We start from the raw sequence: 26,122 nt of genomic DNA on the forward strand, positions 1-26,122 counted from the left end.
TAGAAAGGCAATTTTTTTCTATAAAACCTCCAAAAAGTTGAAATTTTGGAATTTCTCTCAGTTTTCTTAGTTCATCTAGAATAAAAAATCATGATAATTAGAAATCCATTTAAATTTTGTGCTTTCGATAATAATTACGAGCTGTATCTTGTACGCCAGTTGGAAACTGCAGCGTTGCAGCGCTCTACTAATTTCTATGTTAAACATTTTTTTCAACTTATTTTTAAATGTTCATTAAAAGATAGAAAAAACTTTGAAGTGCTAAATTAATTTTTTCCTTAAAAAAAAAATCGCAAAGAGATGCAATTTTTAAACCTCATAAACCAGGCTCCCCCCCTTAACGTAACGGACCAGCTTTAGAAGGCGGAAAAAACTAGTTAGACACGAGTTATAAATTATTATAAAAATTCTAATCATACTTAAAACAATTTTTTTTAACAAATTAGATTCAAAATTGTCCCATTCCTTCACAATTGTAGTTTTTAATTCCTCCACGGTATTTTGTGTATTAAGGATTTTCTGTATATATTCGGCGCACATGGAAATACTTATTGGCTAACAACACGAGCCCATATTTCATTTCGTCCTATGAGTTTGCAACAGAGTGTAAAAATTTTGTATGTAACTGCATGACATTATTGATAGCCCGTTTATTTTTTGTCAAAATTACACAGATCTGTACTTCATACATTCATACATATGTGTATATATACATACACATGGCGGAAGCAGTATTACGACTACATGCCGTCCATGTGTGGCTCACGTGTTTGATATTCTACATATGCAGTCATGGAAGTCATGACTGCGAGAAATATTCACTTTCGTTGTCTGATTTGATAGTCAATGCAATCAGGCAACGCTTACTCAGGCCGAATGATATGATGGCTCATTTCTAGGTGAATGCATGCGGCCAGAGCATAACAAGTTCGAAGTCCTACTAAAATAGTTGTGAAGTATTAACAAGGAAACACCTCTATCTGAAAAATACTCACAAAATCCGAAAGGTAAAAATATCTTTTTACTGCCAGGCAGTCCAAGTCATCTTCAGAAAAAAATGTGACTAAATTGTTTGCCAAGTCGTATATGCCGCGTTGTTGCAGTTGTTGTAGCAGTTCGTCAAGCCCTGTCTGTACGGTATAGTCACCGATCGGCAGCGCTTGAAGGATATGGCTACACTAGTTTATCTAAAAAAGTGAATGGTACTGAATTTGAAATTTGTTCCAAACAGCATGCGGTCGCTGGTGTTTCTCGCAGGCATTTTTCTGGTATACTATTGTGGGCAAAAAGTAAGGTGAATTTATTTGTCAAACTTCGCGGGATTAAAATTTCGCTCTAGTTATTTTTTTCATGAGTTGGCAGCACTGTTAATAACATCTGGGCCAACTTTCATGTGAATGTCATTATCAGTAATATATTTACGCTTGTGTTTACCAAACGACTAAGAGTGCATTTTTCGATTTTTACAATGTCTGATTTGATTGAGCAGAGAAGTGCCATCAAATTTTGTTTGCGGAATGAAATTTCGGCTGCGGAAACGTTTAGCATGTTGCAGAAGGCATTTGGTGATTCGACCATGTCTCAGAAAAATGTTTATAAGTGGTACAAAGACTTCAAAGAGGGTTGAGAACGTGTTGATGACTTGGAGCGCTCCGGACGACCATCGACGTCAACAGATGACCAACACGTTAATTAAGTGAAGGAGTTAGTGCTCAAAAATCGTCGGTTGACTGTTAAAGACTTTACTGATATGATCAGAATATCAGAAGGGTCTGTGAAGACCATTTTGAAAGACCATTTGGGCCTACGAAAAGTCAAATCTCGTTTGGTACCGAAAACTCTCAATTTCTTGGAAAAAAGTCGTCGCGTTGATGTGTGTGAAACAATGCTTTCAGACTATCAGGGCAAGCTCAAATGCATCATTACGGGAGATGAGACTTGGATTTATGCTTACGACCCTGAAACAACCGCCCAACCAAGCGAATATCGTGCTAAAGGCGAGGCCAGACCGAAAAGAGCACGACAAAGTCGTTCAAAAATAAAGGTCATGATGACAGTTTTTTTCGATTTTCGTGGTGTGGTCCACTATGAATTCCTTCCACCTGGCCAAACTGTTAATAAGGAATATTATTTGAGCGTTATGCGTCGTTTACGTTAAGCAATTCGTCTAAAAAGACCAGAATTATGGCCAACAACTCTTGGTTTTTGCATCACGATAATGCACCGTCTCACACTGCACTCTTTCTTCGTGACCATTTCGCCAAAAATTCCACGCATATCGTTCCGCAACCACCGTATTCGCCTGATTTGGCTCCGTGTGACTTCTGGCTATTCCCAAAACTCAAGAGACCACTCCGGAGAACGCGTTTCGAGTCGATTGAGGAGATAAAAGCTGAATCGAAGAAGGTGCGGATGGCTATACCGGAAATGGACTATTTGGCATGTTTCGGGGATTGGAAAAATCGTTGGCATAAGTGTATTTCATCGAGAGGGGATTATTTTGAAGGGGATGAAATTGATTTACAAGAATAAATAAAAGATTTTTCGTTTTACAACCAAATTCACCTTACGTTTTGCCCACAGTAGTAGCAACGTCAGTTTCGCTATTTAATAGCCACTTCTTCTCGTATTATCATACTTACACACAGCTGTGGGCATCCATTTTGTCTTTCGTCAAATCAGCATTTTTATATTCACAACACTTTTATCACAACCTAAGAAACAGTTTCTGTGTACAAAATAATTTGGTTTAGTTGATATTTTATTAAAATTTCTTTTTTTCATGAAAGAACATTAAATGATGGAGGAAAAATTGCAGTATTTCAGATAATTTCAATTTATAGACAACTAGCTTTAACCAGCGGCCCCGCTCGCGTAGGAGTAGTTTTGAGGGATTTAGGATATGTATATAAAAGAATTACAAACAATAGTTTCATAGAAAATAATTTTTTATTAATAACCATAATATTACAATACCCGGCATCCGTTGCTATGCCTCGTTCAATAAAATCAAAACGACCAAAATTATTTTTATTAATTTTCTATCTCAAACTGTTTTTGAACTTTGCATTTGGGTCATAGTTGAACAGCTTATGCGGATTATGAAGTCTAGAGTGTGCTATAAATAGTGGGAAATAGGAAAAACTAAGATTTTTTAGATTACATTTAAGCAAAAATTCGATTATTAGTGACGAATGAGAGTGGTGGCGCGGCCTGGGGGCTGTGGGAAGGGAGTTCCATCATAAAAACATGCCTATAACCTGTATTGGGTGAAAATACGAATGTATAACAATTTTTACGTCATTTGGTGTTGTCGTTTCGTAGTGATGCGCGGACCACGTACAGACATTCACCTTTATAGTATAGATTACTTTAAAAATAATTGTGAACTCATATTAAGTTTTATCGATGATGTTAATATTTAGATGCGTTCGTTGCCTTATTTTTTAAGGCTAGAACACATCTTCCCTCAATGGAGTCAGCAAGACGGCGAGCTCTTTTTAATGGAATTTTTGAGTTACTTCCCACTGATCTTTATTATTTGTGTTTTTTCTTTTTTTTTCTCGGCTTTATTAATATCAGTCCACAAAAAATTGGGTCTTGCAAATGCGTTAGCCACTACATAACCTCAATCTTATTATCCCCAAATCATTACTTTACCACTTAACTGATTTGTTTTGGATCGTTGTTTTGATGCAGGATCTATTTTAGTAGAATTTCATATTCGGCATAAGGGAGCATGCCATCTTGATCAAAAAGTTCCTGGAATATGGTATATTTCCCATCAACTGCAACGTACATATGCCATCATTTGATCCAGCTCTCGAAACATTTCTGGGACGCTATTTTCGGTGTAGCCATCGGAGTCGTCTTCGGTTTTTCTATTACTTTTTTCCGACTGTTAAAGTTTCGAATTGGTTCCCCGTAGTGGTTGTTTGACTCGATCAAACAGAAAAAATAATAGAAAGCCATACCAGGTGATTCCGATGGCTGTTGCATTTTATTTGTTTCGTTCTTGGTCAAAAATTCACGCATAATGAGGGCACTGTTGAACGGTGCGTTATCATGGAGCAAAATCCACGAGGTGTTTTCTCACAAATTCTTTCTTTTTTGGCGAATTCTTCACGTAAACGTCTCAGAATGCCCAAATAATAGTCCACATTAACAGTCTGACCTTCTGGAAAAAATTCTGGTGTACAATACCGGAGCTACATTCTCAGCTCTCAACTCACTCGCCTGATGTCTGAATTACGTGTCGTACTCATAAACCCACGTCTCGTCTCCAGTAATGATGCGTTTCATGAATATTGGGTAGAATTCAGTCTTGGAAATCATGAATTACAAAGAATCTTAATCACAGATGAGGCATCCTAATAAAATAACGAAAACAGATCTCAAATGAGTTGACTTAGAGCGTCCCCTGCCTGTTGGTCCGTAAAATTTTTGAGATAATCATCTCTAAATCAAATTGTTCATAGCAACTGTATTTATAAACTCGCAAGTAATTCCATGATACGATCGCTTAGTATTTCGCAATGGAGACAAATAACAAATATCGCACATATCTATTTACTGGTTCGCTGAATTTCGTCTTGATAAGTTTATTTTCATCTTTTTTTTCTTTTATCTCTCTTAATTTCTTGCATATAATTTTTCGCGATAAGCATTAGTACTTCAGTTGTATATCTCCAGTTCCAAACCATTCTATTAATAATAAATATGGATGTGTAAACATTATCACTTAGCTATGTTGTTTCCATGGCAAAATGTTGTAGATCTATTTGAGTATTGTGAGAAGCCCTATCCTTTTTTTCCACAGCCAGCAAACTCGCACCCATATTTTAGAACTCAAAGTTGAGTATTTTTTTTTTATCCTCCATCGATCATTTTATGTCAGTAAAAAGCGAATTAAGTTGTAGTAAAAAAAAGAATTTAGTTGCACGAACTTCACTGACCTACACTAGTTGCTGAGCATGATCAAACGCTAATAATCTTGAAAGAGGATGTCTCCAGGCTCAACTTAGCCAAAGACAGTACTAGTCCAGGTGGTTTGAATTTTTTTAGGGTGAGCTGAAGTTCTATAATTTTGAGTGAAAGTGCTAATAGTTGGACAAAAATGTTAAGTGTACATTCCGTCAAAAAAGTATCGGGAATTGTTCAATAAAACGCAAAATAATTGTTTAATCATCACAATTTATTTTGTCGCCTTCAAAATAGGCTCCATTTGAAGCAATACACATATGTAAACGATTAGTCCAGTCATCAAAGCACCGTTTAAACGCGTTCGAAGAGATCTTCTTCAACTCCTATCGACTCAAAGCAGCGCCCTCGGAGTGGCAATTAAAGTTTTGGGAAAAGGAAAAAGGGGCTAAATCCGGTGAATACGGTGATTGTTCGATGATATTTGATAAGTTTTTGGGCAAAAAATTGTTCACAATATAAGCGTTGTGAGACGGTGCGTTATCATGGTGCAAGATCCATGAGTTTTCTTTCCACAAATAGGGTCGTTTCCTCACATTCTCTCACAAGACCATGATAAACGGGTAACATGACTTTCACTTTGACGTGGTTTTTTGGGTTTCGGCTCATGTGGATAGCGCCATTCAGCCGCTTGTTGACTAGTTTGCTTGTCAAACTCATATACCTACGTCTCATCACCTGTTATGATGCGGTGGATAAGCGTTAGGCCCGCATTCACTTGCTCAAGCATGTTTTCAGTCACTTTCTTCCGATGAATTTTTTGAAAGAAATACAACTCTCTTGGAATGAGTCGAGTAGCCACCCGTCCCATGCCCAATTGATGGTGACACTAAGGTCACGAGCTACCTCCCCCAAGCTTAAAAGATAGTTTTCCAGCACTATTTCCTCTGCAAAAGGCTTATACCACTTGTAGACCGGTGTATTTGATAAAGCATACTCTCCATAAGCTTTCTGCAACATTTTCGACGATTCGGCACACAAAATCCCGTTCAAAACTAAACCTTCAAAAATTTAAGACAAATACTTTGTTCGATATTTTTATCCATAGTGGAAAACGCAGAGCACACCTATGGTTGACTGATACAACTAATTGCCAAAAACAAGCCAATTAACAGATCACGCTCAAACTCTGCGACACTATAGAGGACAGTTGTACCAATACTCCGGAAAAAAATACTTGGACATTTGTGTTACGCGCGCTTTTTAAATGAACAATTCCTGATATTTTTTTGACAGAATGTAAAGCTGCTTCAAGTATCTATAATTTCGGTCCTTAAACTCTTATGGTAGAATTGAATGAGGAATTTTTTAAGAGTAGCTAATGTAATGTGCATGGCTGGTGCTTGGCCTTCAATAACGGCATTTATGGGTAGTTGACAGTCCGTTATTGTTGTTGTAACAACATAAAATATTCCCATAACATTTTAGGGAATGCTGCTAAAGTGCCAGTGCGCGATCGGATGTAAATCCGGGCCATTTCGGTAACGTAAAACAGACTGTGGGAGGAGCAGTTGGCAGTTTGGTGGCTCCATTCAAGTTGCTGAAATTCATATTTGAGCTCAAGAAGGAGACTATAGATATGTCTAGGAGTCAGCTCGATTTCTAGCGGATATTTTCTGGTGTGGTATCTGCAGTAGGAACCCGAACTGCTTGCTAAACAGAATTTTATGCTCGTTGGCAAAGAGTATAAGAGTTTCACTGTGAAAATGGTATTTAGGTGATATAAGGAAACGCTCGAATTGGAGTAACATAATCAAATACCGGCCAGCTTGACTTCCTTCATCCAAATTGTAAATAGAGTGGACGTTGTTTTGATAGGAGAGAGGGTAAGGCTTCTATGGCGAAGAAGCGTGAAAACTCGCAGAGGCAACCTTTCACTTTTGGACACACATTTATTAATGTCATCGAGCAGTTGTCTGTAAGTGAGGCTAGGAGAACTCTTTCTGGTGGTTTGGCTTCGAGATGTAGAAGCTATCAGATAGTAGCCTCTTTCTTTAGCAGAGGCAGTAAGAATCAATGACAGGCAATGCTATTTATCTCCCGCACATTAAAAACTTAAACGAGGAATTGATATAATATGATTCAATTGTTTAGTTCTTGTTTTGAAATTTTTCAAAAATGCTTTGTGTCATGAACTGAGTATGTTGGAACAATGAGTATGTTGAAAATTTTATTAATTTTTAGTTTTTTTCTTTTTGTTACCCTTGTCTTAACTTTCATTCAGAAATAAAATATAAAATTAACAACAAGATTTCTACTCCTAATTTCTTTCAGTGAATATTTTACCAAAACATGTCCAGCTCAGAAGCAATAACAAACACTAACGGGGAATGCAAATACAATGATTACAATAGATACGACACTGATGCCTTAGATAACCATGAACTACCAAATGATGAACTCTTCATGAAATTACGGCTAAACTCAGAAGCATCGAACGATAAACCGACCCCACGGCTATGTCCGGAAGCAACAGCGTCAGACAATATCGAGGTGCCGTCAATGAAGCGTAACATTAGCGAAGGCAATCTATTGCCTAGTGAGATAAAGGAGGCGCGTGTGCGTGTCATCTATACGGGTGGTACAATTGGCATGGTCCGGAATGAGAATAACTGTAACTAGACTTTGTTGATTTGAAATACGTAAACTATTTTAAATTTTTTTGTTTTGTTTTTGTTTTTTTGTTTATTAATTTTCAGTTTTGGCGCCCATTCCAAATGCCTTGGTGAAGATCTTACGTAAATATCCCAATATACACGACGAGAGTTATGCGCAGGAACGTTTTGGCTCAACGGCATCGATGGCGCCGCTTGTATTGCCATTTGTACAGGGCGAGAAACGGCGCGTCATCTATCAAATTACTGAGTATAATCCACTCCTAGATTCAAGCAATATGACTATGCAGGATTGGGCGCGCATTGCCAGGGATATTCATGTAAGTACAAAAATGCTTGAATTGCTCTTTTTTCCTTTTTTCACTGCGTACATCTTCTTTGGTTTTACAGCAAACTTATGAGTTCTTTGATGGTTTCGTCATACTCCATGGCACCGATACACTTTCCTACACAGCCTCTGCTCTCTCATTTATGTTGGAGAATCTTGGTAAGACTGTTATTATTACAGGCTCACAGATACCTATATTTGAGACACGTACCGACGGCAAAGACAACTTCACCTCCGCCCTAATAATCGCCGGCAATTATGTAATTCCGGAAGTTTGCGTATTTTTTGGTAATAAGTTGATGCGTGGCAATCGTACAGTGAAGATAAGCACAGATAGTTTGGAGGCATTCGACACGCCAAATGCCGCGTCTCTGGGACGTATCGGCTTGAATGTGGAAATTGATTATCGTCTCATTTTTCGGCCATGCAGCATTTCGCGCTTTTCGGTGCAAACGAATTTGGACGAGAATGTGGGTATCTTGCGTATTTTTCCAAGTATTTCGAGGCTGTCAATACGCGCATTCCTCGCGCCACCTATGAAGGGTGTTGTGCTGCAATCATTCGGTTCAGGCAATGTGCCATCGAATCGCAAAGATTTTCTCGATGAACTGAAGGTGGCATGTGATCGAGGTGTAATCATTGTAAATTGCACGCAGTGTTCCAATGGCGGTGTGGCGGCGCTATATGATACTGGAAAGGTTTTGTGGGACATTGGCGTATTGCCCGGCTTTGATATGACACCTGAAGCGGCACTAACGAAGCTCTGTTATGTGTTGGGTAAAACTGAGATGTCTTTGGAGCAAAAGAAGGAGGTGAGTAAGAGCGAAGAAGAAGTGCATACTTGTTAAAATAAATGAGAATTTCCGGCTTTATAATTTTGTTTTTTGATGTGAAAATCTATTAATAAAGCTCATTTATTCCTTTAGCTAATGCAAACCAGTCTGAGAGGCGAACTCACCACCACAGTTGGTGCTAAAATGGAGGAATTCGATTTGGTAGATGCTGTTGCGCGCTCTATGCATTTATCTACCCCAGAGGAGCTGGGTCAGATGTGTGCTACACTATTTCCAGCTATGTTGAATACAGCGGTGCAGGAAGGCGACATAAATAAGGTAGACAATTTGAGCAGGGAACTAAACATTTTCCAGCCGCCAAAAAATCATTATTAGTAATCCTAGTTTTTTTCCGTTTTTGTTTTTCCCTTCAACTTATGTATCACTTGTCTTTACAGATTATCAACCTAAAAGCGTACGGTGCCGATTTGTCCTGTGTGAATCATGATCATCGCACTGCTCTCCATCTCGCCTGTAGTATGGGTAATTTTGCTATCGTAAATCACTTACTCATGAACGGCGTATCTGTGCACATACGTGATCACTACGACCGCACTCCCCTACAGGAGGCAATTTCCGGCGATCATCACGATATTATACAGATACTTATTAATTGTGGCGCACATCTGACGGGTTCATCACGTGCCATCGGTGAGCAGTTATGTACAGCTGCCGCGCGAGGCGCCCTACTACGTCTGCAGTCATACCAACTGGCTGGTGCTGATTTGGCGCAACCGGATCCCTCCGGACGCACAGCGCTACATCTAGCCGCCTTACATGGACACGAGCAAGTGGTGCGATTTCTGTTGGATATTGTTGATAATCCAAAGGTAAAGGATATGTTAGATCTTACACCGTTGGATTATGCGCTCAAAGGAGGTCAACAAGAGATAGTCAGATTGTTAGGCGGCAGGCCGCCAATGTTGGAAATGACCAAAGAAGAACAATAAACGATTTTCTGGCATTTTTTAATTAGAAAATACCGGTAAACCAATTGTATAGATATTTTTTAACAAAAAGTGAATGTTCCTTAAAAAATGTTAACTAAAATTAGTAAACTAAGCTGCATTTAGAGACAAAACATTGTAAATAGATTTTATACAAAAACAAACACCAAATATAAAGTAATGTAAAAAATGGTATGAGCTTCATTGTAAAAAATTCAGCGAGATACATTTATTGTGTATGAAAATTATGTATATTCATTTAAAAGCTTGGTGGATTTAATTAAAATCAATGCACAGCAAGGAATCAGTATATTGTAATCCTTTTGTTATATAATCTCATTAATGTATGTACATATGTCTGTACATCCTTAAATTACATATACTTTATTTTCTAATATGTATGGTACTTCTTATATTCGTTAATAAATTATTAATTCTTGTTAAGTCACTCATTCAAATGTACATTTTTTGACTCGTGTACCAACGCAGAATGCCGTCAAAATGTCAAAATCAAAAGATTTTTTGTCTGCAATGTGAACAAAGCTTGCTATTTTTGTAAAGGCAATTTACCAGCTAAAAAGACTTAACCGTAAAAGTCCTTATAAAATAAATTAATTGTCGCCAGGATGCCACTAAAGTTGACTAATATAATATTAAGAATTTTATTTCTTAAAACAAAAATTTTTTTTTATAAATTTCCTAAAGTGGTGATTTTTTAATGAAATAAACAAAAAAACGTATTTTTATTTTGTTTAATATTTTATTTAACTTTCGAAAGATAAAATAAAAACCTATTTCTTTTTGCCCTTTTTCTGAAATAATGCGTTTTTTGCAAATGCATAACATCTTTTTTCAACTAAGAAGTATTATTGTTTCCGGATTTGTGGTTTAATAACAAATTACTTTCATCATTACGTTGTCGACCTGATAAATTGATTCAAAATTTGGAGAATTATATTGCACACATGAAAAACCAACGCCTTAAGTAGGTCCTCTATTTGTTAAACAACACTAACTGAGAATATTACCTTCAAATTTTTGAAAGTGCAAAATTCTGATAATTATAAATTTGGTTGTTTCTCCATTATATTCATAGGTACATTCGATGCTTTAAATACTTATTACACTTTGCCTACCGATTTTCTGTTAATAGCTTGCAAGTACAAAGTTGCTTTGTTGGGAAACCAAAGTGGGATTCAAAGGAAATTTAGAAATAGGTTTGGTTTCGTTATAGATCAAATGACAACGGGGTTCCGAACAACAAACGAAGGAAGCACGACCCGATTTTTTTTTTAATATTGTAGTAATCAAATAAAACTAAACCATTATTTAGTTTTTTCAGATCCTTTATAAAAAATTGGCCTTTACACCTTTTATAGGATGTTGTCCGAACTCCTCCTCTTATTTGTGGTGTGCGTCCTTTACTAGTATCAAAAAGGCAGCAAGTTTTGAATAAATATCTATCATTAAATATCGAAGGTCTTAATAAATACAAACTACATTTTTGGCAAATTTTCAACAACAAACTCTGCGTGGGAGTCAATACTAGCTGACCGGGGCTTAATCAGCTTCATATTGCAGAACGTTTTCATCTAATTTCAACACGGTATACAATTTTCACACAAACTTTCTTCCAAAAGGTACTGTATATGTATCGCGCTGATCAAGACTACTTCGTTTTCACATTACAAAGCATTTTACTCTATACTCTATATACAATATATATAACATTATTTAAACTTACATTCATAGACTTTATTCCATGGGCCATTGTGGGAGTAAATTTACATCGGCTCATCTCGGGGACTGTAACTTCATCATTTGCTCAATACAACACAAGACTCATGCATCTGATATTCAGAGTATTAAATAAACTGCTTCTATATCAATCACTTCGATCATAATATTTCAGAAAAAAAAAAACGTTTCCACGACAGTAGGTTCTACGTTACCGAAACGACCCGGATTTATATCCGGCCAAGGACTGTCACCTCAGCAGCATTTCCCGTATGGGGGAATGTTTATGCTGCTACAACAACAACATCATAATATTTCAAATCAATAACTATTTTAAAATTAAATACACATATGTATGTAAGAACTCGTTTTAAATTTCCACCTTCTTCGTTCATTGCACATTCCCAATTGTGTTATTAACATCAAAAAGAGTTGGCAACCCAGTAGATTACCTGTCATAGAGTTGGCAATGCGGTGGATTTGACAGTGTGAAAATTTCTGCTGACATGGAATATATTTTGGTTGTGTATTGTCTGAAGTTTTGTATTTGGAATTTGGTAAATGTTCTTGTATAGTAAATAAATTTACCTTAAAAATAAAATTATTAACTCTAAGCAGTAGTGGCACAACGTCTTTGTGGATATCCTGTTGATTTAATATTGTTTCAAGTTCACAGAATACAGTTAAATTATTTTGTGTTGCGGTCGTGTACACGTCATACATTCTCCGCACGGGCTAAACCAGCACCAAAAATCGGGTGCTCCACTTAGATTCTTGTTTTGTGTATTCGAAAAAAAAAACGTTGAGCAACGAAGCACATTTAAGAGTGTGATTTCATATTTGTTTTTAGATTAATGTGGTTAATTTGTTTTTCCTTGCAGCGCAAATGTACAAAAATCGATTAAAGTGAACTTCGTATGCGAACGGAAAAAACAACAACAATAATGAAGAGTGTATAAAGAAGTTTAACTAGAGTGTGGTGCAAAAAATAGGAATAGATAATAATTATAAAAGTAGTTTGTGTTAGCAGAAACTGTAATTAGAAAGTGTAACGAATAACAACAAAGTAGAACCGAGAAATACCTTTTGTTGTAACGAAAAAAATGTCCAGCAATGATGGCAATGAGCAAGCTTCACATATCAGCAATCTGCAGGAGAGCTTTTCCAAGCAACAGGTGACATGCAATAAACTTTATATTCTTTGTGGTCTTAGCCTACTAACAGTATTAATTTATTTGGCAGAAAAAGATATCGGCGCTGAAAGAACTTGTACGTAAATCGGAGGTTGCACATGGCAAGTCAACTTCAACTGCGCAAGAGAAGGTCAAGAACATTGCCCAACGTCTGACACATTTAAAACTTAAAGCTCGTTCTCGGCAGAGCCTACCTGCTGCCACCCCAACAACAGTTCAAGAAAATGTGCCCACATTTGTGCCAAAAGAATCGAGTGAGCCACTGCGGGAACAGCAATTTGAGCAAGAACAACATACACAAGAGCTTCCACAATTGGCACACTCGTTCTCCTATGTGGAGCAATCAGTTGGTGCTTCGCCACACTTCACTCCATTAAAATCCCAACAGCGCAGTGGATCTAGCAAATCTCTTTCCAGTAGTTCGACGGCAGGTAGTGAAAAAGTGCTGTTGTTGCGTAAGCAAATGGAGCAGAATAAACTGTTAATGGCACAACGCGCATCAAGTAAACAACATTTAGAGCAGCTCGTTTCACAGTTGAAGGAGAAATTCGACACGACACAACAATGTTTGGAAGATACCACCGAATTGGGCAAATCAATGAGTGATCTCAGTGCATTGATGGTGCGCTCACCGGCGTCACGTGAGCGACACAAATCGGCCACAGATTTGTCGTCTCAGCCGTTCTCTTTGGAGAAAGAACGCATTAAGTTCCTTGAAAATCGCTGCCGCCTGCTGGAAAAACAGCTCGAAAAGGAGCGGCAAGGGCACGGCAACCAAGAAGCAGCAAACCCAATTGAATCAGTAGACCTAAAACAACAAAAGGAATTAGAAAATAAAGTAAAGGAATTAGAAAAGGCACTGCAAGAACGTCAAACTGAGATCGATAGCAAAAATGGTGAGACAAATCAATTAGTCGAAGAATTGGAGCGAGTACGCTTAGATGTTAGTGCTAAAGATGAAGAACTTTGCCTTATGCGGCTAAAACAAGGCGACACATCTAACGAACTTTACGAACTAGCCGATATGGAGAAAAACGATATCGAAAGCCTTCGCAGCGAATTAGCTGATAAGTGCACACGCATTAATGAATTGGAAGAGATCAACGATATTTTGGAGTCAACACGCTGCGATTTAACGTTGAAGAATAACAAACTCGAGGAGCAATTGCAGCAAATAAAGGTCGAACTGGAAACGGCAAATGATAAACTACATTCAGTACAAGAAGAATTACAGCGCAGTGAGGAGAAATGCTCTTCCTTAGAAGAGGTGTTAGAGAAGTTACAGAACTCCACAGAAGCAATCGTTATGGAGCCTAGAACTGATAATATGACAAGAGTACAGGTAAAATTTGGGTTATTAAATTAGTACAAATAAAAGATAATTAATCTCTCTTTAGGTTAACGAGGAAATGGCTAAACAAATACAGGAACTTCGTGATGAATGTGACAAGCTGTCGGAAGAAAATAGGCAATTAAAGGAAACAATCAGCGAACAAGAAAAGTTGGAAGTGTCGGATACCAGTATTGCGGAAAAGATTGCTGCACTCGAAGCCACCATTGAAAGCCAACGCGAAGATCTGAAGCACCGTCAAAGCACAGCGAGCCGTTTAGAAGAGGAAGTGATGGAGAAAACAATCGAACTTAATGTACTGAATGCAAACTTCAAAGTTCTTGAAGAAAAACTTGAAGCTAGCAAAAATAGCAAACCATTATTTTCTTCAAACGGAGGTGACGCTGCGGATAATCCGAAATTAGAAGCGGAAATACAGCAGTTGAAGCACAAACTAGACGAATCTAACAAGGCAATGATAAAACTGAAGTTGAAATGCAAACAAACCGAGAAACAAGTAGAGAAGTTGAAGCAAAGCTCGGATTTGAACGCTGAAAATGTGCGCTTAGAAGCTTTGGTTGAGGAATTGGAGCAAAAAGTTATTGAATTGGAAGATGAGAAGGGGCAGTGGCAATTATCCCAAGTCGACGTAGCCACCAAAGAGTCCACCGATAATAGCTCACACGAGCTTCAAATTCTCATTGCTGAATTAGAGGGAAAACAAAAAACACAAATGGAGACAATAAGGTTGTTGGAAGAGCAAAAATACGAGCAGGAACAACGACTTAAAGTAGTCGAGGAAGAATTGCAAGAAGAAATCCGCAACAGAGAAGGTAAAGAAGATGCGCGCGTGAAGTCTGAAATGTTGGAGATACATCTGGAGGAAAAAGTGGAAGAGCAAGCTCAACAGTTGCAGCAGCTGGAAGAGCGTTTATCTAAAACTATGGTCGAAATGGAGGAACAAAATCAGAAACTGGTTGATTTGCAAGAACAAAAGCAGGCAGTTGAAAAGAAGTTACAGAATTACATGGTTGAAAACATAGAATTATTAGATAAAATAGAGAAACTTAGTAAATCGTCCTCCTCAGCCGAATCAATCGAAATTGTTGAACGGTTAACGCAGCAGGAACGCGCAGAAATTGATGAACAGAATAAGCGACTTGATGAAAATGTCGTCAGTTCGGTAAATGAACTTACACAAACCGAACTGGCGCCTGAGCTGAGCGATAGTCTCGTCAAATTGCGCGAAGAAAGTTCAGAGTTGATGAATAAAATAGAATTATTTACAACAGAGCGTCGCGAAGTGCTCGAACGCATGGAGCACCTCACAGCCGAAAACCACGAACTGATCAGAAAAGTGGAGGAACTCACGAGAGATAATGAGGAATTGGAGACAAATTTGTTGTTGGCGAATGACGTTAAAGTAAAATTGGAAGAACGCATCAAGGGGCTGGGCAAAGAGAAAGATCAACTTGCAGTACAAGTGGCCGAATTTAAGGTGCAAAGCAACCAGCTTTCACAAGAACTATCATCAATGCAAAAGTCCTCCGAAGTAGTGGCCGCACTTGACAGCAAAGAGGATGCAGCACTCTTTGACAAGTGTGAAAAATGTCTCACTAATTTGAACCAAGAATTGGAGATCTACCGTAAGGCCAGCGATAAAAACGCTAAATTCATCGCCTCCAAAAAATTGGCTAAGGAGGCCAAGAATGCCCACACGCAGCTAAGCGAACTGTTGCAAAAGGTGAAAGAGGCTAGCACAGCTGTAGAGACTGTAACGGTAGTCGAAACGGTCGTCGCGGTTACTGCGCCCAATGGCAAAGCATTAGCAGAATACGAACAACTGACCACACAAAACCGCCTGCTCAAAGAAACAATCGAAGACCTGCGTCGAGAACTACAGGAAGTGCGCGAGGATGATGTTGCTGACACCACTGAAGCAACAACGACAGCGGCACCAGTGCCAGCGCTAACTGAGGATCAAACAGCAAAAGAGGAACGTGAAAAGCAAGTAGAGGCACTCAAAAAATATGAAGAACAATGTGTAGACTTGCAATCCACAATCGAGAATCTGCGTTTGCAGTTGGTTGAAACGCGCACAGCGCGCGAAGAGAAAAGCGGAGAAATTACACAACTGAATGAAGAGCTGGAAACTTTGAAAAAGACTTCAAGCGAACTTGAAAGCCTGCTTAACGAAACGAATTTATCGCACGAGAAGGAGGTAAAAGAGCTGTTGCGTTTGAGGAGAGAGTTGGAAGGTAAATGAATTACGTTTTTTAAGTTTAAATTCCTTACAGGTCTGTTTTTTGGTATAATTTTTGCACTAAATATATCATTTCTCTTGCAGGCAAGTGCGATACATACGAAGGTGAAATGAACATTCTGCAAACACTTGTCACCGAACAAAAACAGCAACTGATAGAAGCCTACAAGGAGCACGAACACGAGAACAACATGCAGCTTATAAAATTGCAGGAACGCGACGAGCAAATTGCGCAGCTGCGAGTTGAAATCAAGGAGATGAAGCGTGCTTTAGAGTCCGCAGGTGACCAGTTGTCCGAAGACCTCCGCAAGGAGTGCGAGAAGCTGCGCGAAGCTTTGAAAATAAATAAGAACTTAGTGACCGAACAAGTCAACGAGCTTTCAAACAAACAAGAAACAATCGAAACACTAAATCAACAAGTTATGGACTTGTACAAATCGATGGAAGAGAATGCAAATAAAATCATTGCGAAGGAAGATGAAATCAGCTATTTACAGGAAGTTATGGAAAGCAAAAACAAGGAACTTGAACATTTGCGTAAGGATAATAACGAACAGAAATCGGTCGTTGATAAATTGTTAGATGAGCTTCATAGCCATAGAGCTACCGTTGAGCAAATACCGCAGCTAGAAAGTGATATACAGCGTTTGGAGCTTGAAAACCAAAAATTAGATAAAATCAATAGGGAGCTTGAGAAACGCAACAAAGAACAACTCGAAAAAATGAAGAAGTATGCAGCTAATTTGAAAAAACGAGTCACTCAATGCCAAGAGTTGGAAGCCAAAGTAAATGAGTTGGAGAAGGGCAGCGTGGAGGCAATGCAAACCAAACAACAGGCACTAAACGACGAACAGGCACATACAGACACAAGAAAGCAGCTAGAAACTCAGATCGAAGAGTTAAAGGCGCAACTCGAATTAAAAGCTAAAGAAACTGCAGAGGCCACCGAACTTGATCGTCGTTTACAAAGCCAATTAGAGCAATTGGAGAGTACTTTGGCGCAAAAGAACAGCGAGATTGTGCAACTCCAAGTCGCTTTGGTCGATGCGCAAGAACAATCGTCTGGCTGGGGTGATAATGCGCTAGATATGGCCGACGCGACTAATGACGAAAATGAAGAGCTAAAGAAGCAGTTGGAAGAAAAGACACACAAACTGCAAGAGGCCGAAGCGGAAATCTACAGCATGCAAGAAGAATTGATACAAATTCGTGAAAGTGAGCGAGAGAAGTATTTTGCCATCAAAGATATAGAAGAGGCGCTAGCACATAAGAGTGAGTTGGCTACACAATTACAACAGCAAATACAGAGCCACGCGCAAGCTGACAATATCACACAAGCGCTGGAGGAAAAGGTGCGCACATTCGAAGAACGTCTGCAAACGCTTAGTGAAGAGCTCAAAGCAAAGTCGCTGAAGTTCGAAAAGTCAAAGACGGTCATTAAAGAGCGCAACAATCAGATCCAACGCCTACAAGCACAGTTAAAGGATTTGCAAGACAAGTTGAGCTCGCGCCCCGAAGAAGAGTACATTGAGCCACCGTCAAATGTCGCCAGCTTGAGTGCTGCTCCACCAACGCCATCGCAGCCTCAAATCTCTCAGCAGGCCTATGCAGAACTACAGGCTGCCTATGACAAGTTGAATGAGCGTTTCAATTCAGAGCAATCCACCTTCCAGGCTACCATTGGGCGGCTGGAAACACTGCACGATGGCATACAAGCCAAGTTACAAGAAAACATGTCCTATATTGAAACGCTCGAGCAGGATAATGCCACTTACAAAGAGAAGATATGCAAACTGGAAGAGGGCATAGCTACCTTCGAAGAGCGACGCGCATCAATGGAACGGCGTACGAATTTGTTGTGTGCCCAAATGCAGACACGCGAAACCGAACACGAGCAGGCGGAAGATGAACTGCTCTACCGCCTGAATATGCTCTCCGAGCATGATGATATCATTGGCCAACGCCTTCTGCAGGCGCAAGAAGAGAAGGATGATTTGATGGATCGCATAGAGCGTATACAAGCCGAGTTCAATCAACTCAGCACCAACTATGCTAAAATGGAAAAAGAATATCAGATATACCGCGAGCAAAGTGAGACGAATATAGAGACGGAGACTCAAACGCTGCGTGAGCAACTCACCGCTGCGCGCGCAGATGTAGAACAGTTGCGTACCGTTTACGATGCCAAATTGGCAGTCAAAACAACGGAGCTGGATGAGTTGGAAAATGAACTGAGCGAACAATTATCTAAAATGAATAACGAGAAACGCGCTGTAGCAGAAGATCTTGAGCGCGCACAGGATGAGTGCAATGAGCAGAAGGACGAAATTGTGCGATTGAAAGAATCACTAAACGCCTTGGACCAGGCCAAGCAAGAGCTGGAACGTGAGGCAACTTGGCTACGCATGCAGAACGAAGGCAGCCAGCAGGATCAATACGAGTTACAGGAGCTGCGCATGCAAACAATGCAAGATAAAACGGAAATCGATAATTTGCGTCATCAAATTGAAACGTTAGCGAGCAATCACGAAGTGGAGCTGCAAGCATTGCGAACTCAAATCTCCGAATTGGACACATTGCGAATGCAGGTAAGTGAAAAGTAAATAGTAATTTGAAAAAGGAATGCCTGTTATGTTCTCAAATCGATTTTTATTCATCTATAATTCTCAACAAGTTGTATCAACTTTTAAAGGAAACATTAAATTAATTGAAAAATATTCGGTATGAAGATAAAAAGCCGTCATTTATATCAAATTCAAATTCCTTGCAGGTTGGACAAAACCAAACTGACGATCAAGTGTTCATCGAAACGGAGAATAAACGCCTAACCGATTTGCTAGCAGAGAAGGAAGCAATTATCGATAATTATCAACGCCAAAATTTGCAATTACAGATGGCAGCTGCTGCCGCCGCACAACCACAAGGCGCACTCGGAGCAGCACAGCCCGATCCGCTTGCCTTAGCATTTGGCTTGCCACAGCAAAGCGCGGCACTAACAAGTCAAGCAGCACCTCAAGGCGAGGAAAGCGCCCGTTTGCAGCGTGAATTCCTGGAAAAGAATGATCAGATTGCGCGTCTACAACGTGAACTAAACTCAGTGCAGTCTGAGTTCCACAAAGTGCTCGAAGGCAATCAAGAAATGCATCGGCAGCTGATGGCGAAGAACCAGGAAATTGAGAATTTACGAAACTCTAACTTTACTACACCCACAGCCGCTGCAGTGTTTGGACAACCAACGCAACAGGATGTCATACCGGCGCCGCCCCTTTTCTTTACCACCGAGCAGGCAACGCCCTCGCCCTTCGATGAGATTGTGCAAGTGCGTACTGGCGGAAATCTCGAAAGTAGTGCGCTCATTCATGGTGTCGACAATGTAAACAGCGCGCTTGAGCAGCCCACAATCGAGGATCTACAGCGTAATGTGTCCGATTTGGAGAAGCATGCGCAGGATCTCGAAAATAAGTTGGCTACACGCAATCAGCGCGAACTGGAATTTAAAGAGCAGCTGCGCGAAAATGAGCAAGCGTTCAGTGAATTGGAGCGACAGCAAATTGAGCGCTCTAAAGAGCTGAATGCGGTACGCGCGGAGTTGCAGAAAGTGCTGAATGAAAACGTTGCACTTAAACAGGCAGATGCAGCAACGCAGCACCAAATCAAGCAACTGGAAGCCAACTTATCAGCGATGCAGCGCGAACTTAATGAACGAGGCCAGCAGCTGAGAGGGTTGGAATGCAGTATGCAACAGAAACAAGCCTCCAACGACAAGCAGGAGTGTGATTTGATGGGCCTTGCACAATTACAAAACAACTTAAAACAGTTACAAGCAATGTTACAGCAACGCGACAACGAGTTGGCTCAACTGCGACGCGCACTAGAGGACGAGCAGACGCTAAAAGAACGCACATCAGCGCTCGAGAGCCAAATTATACCAGACGCATTAACGAATTTACAAGCAGGTAACACGCCAAATGCAATGCCCACACTGGATATGTTCTTTGGCGGCGCGGGTAGTGATGGAAATGCGTTTGAAGCTTTAGTCATACCACCTGTATCCAATGAGCCTGTGGTGGAAGAGCCAATTGTGCCCGAAAAGGCATACATTTGCCAACCGCAAGGCGAACAAATAGCAGCTGCGCTTGATCTGGGTGGCGACTGGGGTGACTCATGGAGCGCGCAGGAGGCAGCCGTCGAAGAGGAGCACTTCTCCAAGACAGCGGCAGCTAACTTGGGCGCCCGAGTCTCTTTGGTGCCGCGTGAGCAACAACTGGAACTACAGTTAGCCGAGCAGACAGAGAAAATTGCTGTGCTGCAGCTAACGGTGGAACGTTGTGAGCAACAAAAGCAGGAATTGCAGGTGAAATCTGGCAAACTAATGAAGAAACTCAAGGAGTATAAGACAAAGATCGATGAGTTGCAAAGCAGTGCGGCAAAGGGTGCTAACGCCTCAGATACGCCATCATCATTCTTTGATTTAGACGCCGCTATACAGGATGAACTCAAATCGCAAATTAAGCAACTGGAGGAACGTTTGCAGGAAGAGCGTAAACAGCACGAACTACACGGCGTGGAAAAGGAGAAGTTGTTGAAGCGCATCGATGTACTGACAGCAGGCAGCGAACGTATGGCTGAAATGAAGGAACGCCAAGATATGGAAGTGCAAATGTATCAGGCGAGAATACAGGAACTGCAGGCGAAAGTTAATAGATTGGAGGATTGGGGACCAGATACGGAGGCGAGTATTGAAGCAGCTGTGCAAACACAACAGCGGCAGCAGGAAACAGAATCTGTTGGTGAGTGGTTCGGTATATGTTATAGTTAATCATTGCATAAAGTCATAAGAATGGTACTGTTTTTTTTTTCGGTGACATTGATATACCTCTAAAGAGCTGTTGATGACATTAGTATGTCCCAGTTGGCAATGGCAGGATCAGAAACTGATAGATATACTTTTGTCCTTCCTTTGGTAGACCACTCTTTTTCTTCTTCTTTGTATGAGTTAGCTTACCTTAGCCTTGTACTTTAATTTCTCTGAAAAGAGCGTGCTAAAAACCGGATGTTGCAGACTGTGAGGTCTTTAGCGTAAGCTCGGAAAATGTTTGAATGAGTCAGAAACATCGCCTTCCTTGCGTCTTGAGTGCAATGACACATCCCAAATGCGCAGAAACACCCAGGCTTACTATGCTCAGAACGAGCGCGTATGCATTCGATGCCAACAAGCCATCTCTTAGGCTTTTTAAGCGAATTGGGCTTAGACGAATTATTGTGGAAAAGAGCGGCCTTTAGATGAGTTATTGTTGTTGTAAAATCATAAACATTCTTCATCAATGCTGAGTGCTTATTGCTGCTGACATGACAACCAAAAAATCGGGTATTTCTGGCAGTGTAGAACCGCCTGTCGTATGAACAAATGTTCGAAATGTGTAACATTTGAAGAGGTGGGCAATGCCTTGTAGACTCATTTTACATGTGGGGCAGATATTTAGTGCTGCGTCTTTTAACCGGATACCTTACAGGTCACTGCAGCCTGAGGTACCATCTAAACAATATTGGTCTATCCGAGACCAATGTCTGCCGCTTTTGCGAAATGGACATAGAAAGCTCAGAACATGTGCTTTGTGAATGTCCTGCGTTGGGCAGACAAAGACTTCACCACCTTGGTGGTATCGTAGTATCTCCTGCAATCTTTGGAACAACAAACCCAAAACTGTGCTAAAATTTCTAAAAAGCCTAAAACTCTAGGGTTACAAAATAGGCCTTTCACAATAGATCAGCTCTGGTCGCAGTGCGTAATGGCATTCTAATAATAATAATAATAATATTTAGTGTTTCGTAGACTCTAAGAAGTAGTGAGGCCTAATGTTCGCTTATCACTCTGAGATATGTTGTGTGACTCAGCAGATTTTGTTATCTCTACCCGGTTCACTTGCATTGGTTCCTGCCAAGTAATACCTGTGTGTAAAAATTTAAAGCTCACATTCCTTATAAGCTCTACGAATGAATCCAGGTAACAATAACGTCAAATAAATAGCAGCAATACCAAAAACCTGTCAATGTAGTGCAAATCACCGGCCGTCTTCGTCTAGCTCATCTAAAGGTAGGCCCAGGAAACTTGCTGTTTCGACAAGTTGGGTCCAGAGTGAGTAAACTAGCCCTGTCAAGTGCACCGTATCTCCAATAAAATTGATCTATATTATTGATTACCCAAGCCTTTTAATCTCTAATTTCGCACACTTACTCTAGCCACCAACGCCCAAGCCCAGCCCACGCCAATGCCACCACCCACAGGCGAGCTGGAAAGGCAGCAGCTCAGCCAACGCATCAGTGAACTTACAGCAGAAATACGGGATATAAATGTCGATCGCCAAGAACTTCAAGCGCTCCTGGACGATGAAAAGGCGAATGTGCTGCGAGCCGAGGAAGCTCAGAAGATGTTGCAGCAGCAGTTAGCCGATCGCGATAACAAATCTCTGGCAAGTGAAAGCGCGGAGAAGGCCAAATATAATGAACTAAAAGCGGAATATCAGCAGTTACAGGAAAAGTATAACTCCTTACATGCATCATTCGAAGAGCAAGTCAGCGAGCTAAATCGCCTGAAAGCGCGCGAAGAGCAACTGAATGCCGCCTTGCTGGAAGCAGAAGCCAATTTAACTAAGAGCCGAGCGGAGAGCACCCGGGAAGAACAACTGCAGGCAGAGCTATCGAAAGCCGAAAGCAACTTATCTGAGACAAATGCGCAAATGGCGCGCATCGAGGCCGACTTCGGTGCCGTACAATCACAGTTGCTGGAGCTGCAAACAAAACATGCCGAGTTGTTGCAAGCCAATCAAGAGCTGCAGAGCGCGAACGCAACAGCAGCTTCTACAGTAAATACGGAACTCCTTGCCAGTGAAAATGTACAGTTGCGCGCGGAAATTGGTGTTTTAGAGCAACGTGTCAGGCAGCTGGAACAAGACTTTGCGACACAAGCGCTCAGCACAGCTTCAAGCGCCATCTTGAGTACCGCGCCATGCAGCAATGTTGACGTGGATGAACTCAACGCGCAATTACAGGAAAAGGAATCTGAGATAATGCATTTAAAACAGCGCATTGAGGATTTGATGCGTGAAGACCAAACTGAGAAGCTTGTATTGGAGATACTAACAAAGAACCAGGAGATCCATTTGCTGAAGATGCAAGTGAAAAATTTGGAGGATGACAAACAAGAGATGGAACACAATTTATCCGTGCAGATCACCAGCGAAATGCAGGCCAACAAGAACGGTGTCGAGACCGAGAACGCAGAATTGCGAGAGCAAACGCAACAGCTGGAACAACAGCTTAAAGCACTGCAGAGCGAAAAACAAAATATGGAGGAAGAACTGAAGGTGCTGAACAATCATGTTATGAGTAGCCTCGAAAATGAGGACAAGCTGAAGGCGGCGGCGCTGCAGTTAGATACGCAAAACTTCGAAATTGCCGAGCTGCGGCGTACAATTGAGGTGCTCAGAGGCAGCGGAAGCGCTGACACTTCCATTCCGACTGCAGCACCCGACGCAGCACCGCCACTCGACCATGTTGCTTTGAATGCCCAGTGGGAGGCGATAGTTGAGCAAAAATGCGGTGAAATCGCCAAGATGTGGCGCGAGCATTTAGAACAACGCGAAGCCGAATTCAAATTAATCGAAGTACGCCTACGTGAGGAGTTGGCCGCGCAGCGACAAACACAGCCCCACGACCAAGGTGCGCAACTGGGCATTTCTGCTGAAACGACAGCCACATCTACGCCTGGCTCCGTGTCAACCACACAATCGGGCACTTCGTCGGCGGCCGCCTCAAAGAATGGTACACCATTGCGCCACCGCATTATCAACGAAGAGCATGAAACAGACGCGGACACAATTATTGAGAAGATGCAGGCGGCGCTCGAGAGCCAGGAGATGGAAATTGTCACTTTGAAGGAGCAGTTGGCAATACGCTCAGCAGAGTATGCGCGCTTGGCGGCTCAATACGATCCATTTAAACTACAGAATACCTCGTCACACAGTGGCATTAGCGGCAGCGTTGTAGCAGAACAGCGAAGGGGCGCCAATGCGGCGAGCGGCAACGATTCCACACTCGTGCCAAAATCCGAATTAGATTTTGCGCTGTATATGCTTCATCAGCGAGATATGCGTTGCGAGGAAATGACGCTGGAGTTAGTATCGCTGCTAGAGGAGCGTGACACTCTGCAGCTGAAGCTGTCCAATACGCTGCGGCAGGTGGAGGCCATCAAAGCGGTTACGAATTATGTGGAGCGTAAGTTAATACTGTTTTGTATACTGTTTTGGTTAGATATTTCAATTAATTGTATTAATTTTTTGCAGCTCCTAACTCACCAGCGGACAACACCGTGATTACGTCACAAGACACAGTCGCTGCTGGTCAAACACAGCGCAGTGTTGTTAGTCCAGCGGGTGCCGGTGATTCAGCCGATGAATTGAGCCAAAAGTAAGCGGATTAGCGTTGTTTTGCTCTGCGAGCAATCACATTTTAATATTAATTATTTCGATCATTATAATCTCATTTAGATTGTCTCAATTGCAAACTGTCAATCATTCCAAGGACAAGGTGATTAAAGAGGAACGCGACCAGCGCATACGACAAATGGAAAAGATACAACAGGATGTGGCTAAGATGCCGCAAGCCGCTGTCTCCGAATTAGTGGGCACAGATGCAGGTAATTGAGAGTTAATAACTAATCTTCTTGTCTGAACAAGTGATCGGAAATTTTATATTTTTTGTAATACGATTTATTTGTTTTTTTCTTTGTCAGCGCAAACGGGCCAATCACCATCATCTGTGCTGCTAAACTGGCTGTGGGGTAATAAGCCAGACGCTGGCAGTTCAACGCTGAATTAAAGCAATAAATTTAAAACAACTAAATCGACAATATTCGACCGTTAGCAAACCAACACTGCTCTAGGATCGTTGAATTCATTAGCCTGAATTGGTTTCAAACGCCAATGCGATATTCAGGTCTAATTTTACGTACCATATGTGAATTGTTATCTTCTTCAATATTTATCTTCAAAAATACGATGATGTAAAATTTTATAAAGTACCTTATTTCGTTCTGTTAAAAAATGTTTACTAAAACTTCAAGAATCTACTGTAAATAACGCCGATAAACATATGTAATGCGTTGCGTGTATTTAATTTTTTTTTAATATTGTAACTGCGTAATTCGAACAGAAGTATATGAAACATTCATTCTTTAGTGTAAAATGTATGCCTATGTAGTTGTAAAGACAAAGAAATAGAAGTTGTATTTAGAAAATAAATGGGACTATATTGAATGATGATTAAGAAATAAAATTTGTTAGTAACCATATGCTTTTGTTTGTTTAACTGTTCTCGTTTTTTTTTTGTTTGTTTGTTGATTTATTCTATAAAGCTATGACGAAGATAAAGTATGCAATAGAATCTGGGGCATGTTGTTGTTGTAGCAGCATAAACATTCCCCATATTTACATACGGGGATTGCTGCTGGAGTGACAGTCCTTGGCCGGATATAAATCCGGGTCGTTTCGGTAACGTAGAACCGACTGTCGTGGAAACGAGAATCTGGGGCATATTTTACTTTGCCGGTCTAGGCAAACATCAATTAATTTTATTATTTTTTGTTTTGCTTCAGAAATTCTGCCGCTTAATGGAAATGTTGTAAGACTTCTTCGAATACTTCAAATATTGGTCAATAAAGTTTACTCTAGAAGCCCACTTTATGGGAGATCAATCAACACCCATTTTTGATGGAGAACTCGAGTTGTATGGGAGGGTCTTTGCTCTGCCCCAACATGTGAACTGTGACTTTAATTAAGCAAGAATACACAAGCCGGCTGCCTTGCTTTCGGAAGCAGTATTTTTCGCTTCTGTAAACA

The 26,122-nt window shown here is 40.6% G+C and overlaps 2 protein-coding genes across 5 annotated transcripts in view; both read left to right on the top strand.

Moving 5' to 3' along the window:
• The window catches only part of LOC128858395 (L-asparaginase), a 35,172-nt gene extending 24,746 nt beyond the window's left edge, over positions 1–10,426 (top strand). For all 3 annotated transcript variants that reach the window (XM_054094641.1, XM_054094640.1, XM_054094642.1), the window contains 5 exons: positions 7,255–7,594; positions 7,680–7,915; positions 7,986–8,735; positions 8,850–9,035; positions 9,155–10,426. In XM_054094641.1, coding sequence (XP_053950616.1) covers positions 7,273–7,594; positions 7,680–7,915; positions 7,986–8,735; positions 8,850–9,035; positions 9,155–9,706 — 2,046 coding nt within the window. In that variant the 5' untranslated portion in view covers positions 7,255–7,272 and the 3' untranslated portion in view covers positions 9,707–10,426. The remainder of the gene's footprint in view (positions 1–7,254; positions 7,595–7,679; positions 7,916–7,985; positions 8,736–8,849; positions 9,036–9,154) is intronic.
• Positions 10,427–11,888: 1,462 nt separating this feature from the next.
• On the top strand, positions 11,889–25,575 carry LOC128858397 (protein lava lamp). 2 transcript variants are annotated; one of them, XM_054094645.1, is made up of 10 exons: positions 11,889–11,997; positions 12,322–12,615; positions 12,683–13,975; positions 14,031–16,221; positions 16,311–18,814; positions 18,997–21,016; positions 22,467–24,500; positions 24,569–24,692; positions 24,773–24,921; positions 25,018–25,575. In XM_054094645.1, the coding sequence occupies exons 2-10, from the start codon at positions 12,544–12,546 to the stop codon at positions 25,101–25,103; spliced, it is 10,473 nt and encodes a 3,490-aa protein (XP_053950620.1). In that variant the 5' UTR covers positions 11,889–11,997; positions 12,322–12,543; the 3' UTR covers positions 25,104–25,575. The 2 variants fall into 2 exon arrangements, with proteins under 2 accessions (XP_053950620.1, XP_053950621.1); XM_054094646.1 differs by lacking the exon at positions 11,889–11,997 and adding an exon at positions 12,069–12,197.
• Positions 25,576–26,122: the final 547 nt, after the last annotated feature.

The sequence above is a fragment of the Anastrepha ludens genome, chromosome 3 (genome assembly GCF_028408465.1).
Source record: "Anastrepha ludens isolate Willacy chromosome 3, idAnaLude1.1, whole genome shotgun sequence".
Classification (NCBI taxonomy): domain Eukaryota; kingdom Metazoa; phylum Arthropoda; class Insecta; order Diptera; family Tephritidae; genus Anastrepha; species Anastrepha ludens.

Bases quoted from the DNA above. Each gene is read 5' to 3' on its own strand.
- LOC128858397 (XM_054094645.1), top strand. From the start codon at position 12,544: ATGTCCAGCAATGATGGCAATGAGCAAGCTTCACATATCAGCAATCTG. The intron at 13,976-14,030 runs GTAAAATTTGGG...ATCTCTCTTTAG, and splicing joins ATAATATGACAAGAGTACAG to GTTAACGAGGAAATGGCTAA. The intron at 18,815-18,996 runs GTAAGTGAAAAG...AATTCCTTGCAG, and splicing joins TGGACACATTGCGAATGCAG to GTTGGACAAAACCAAACTGA.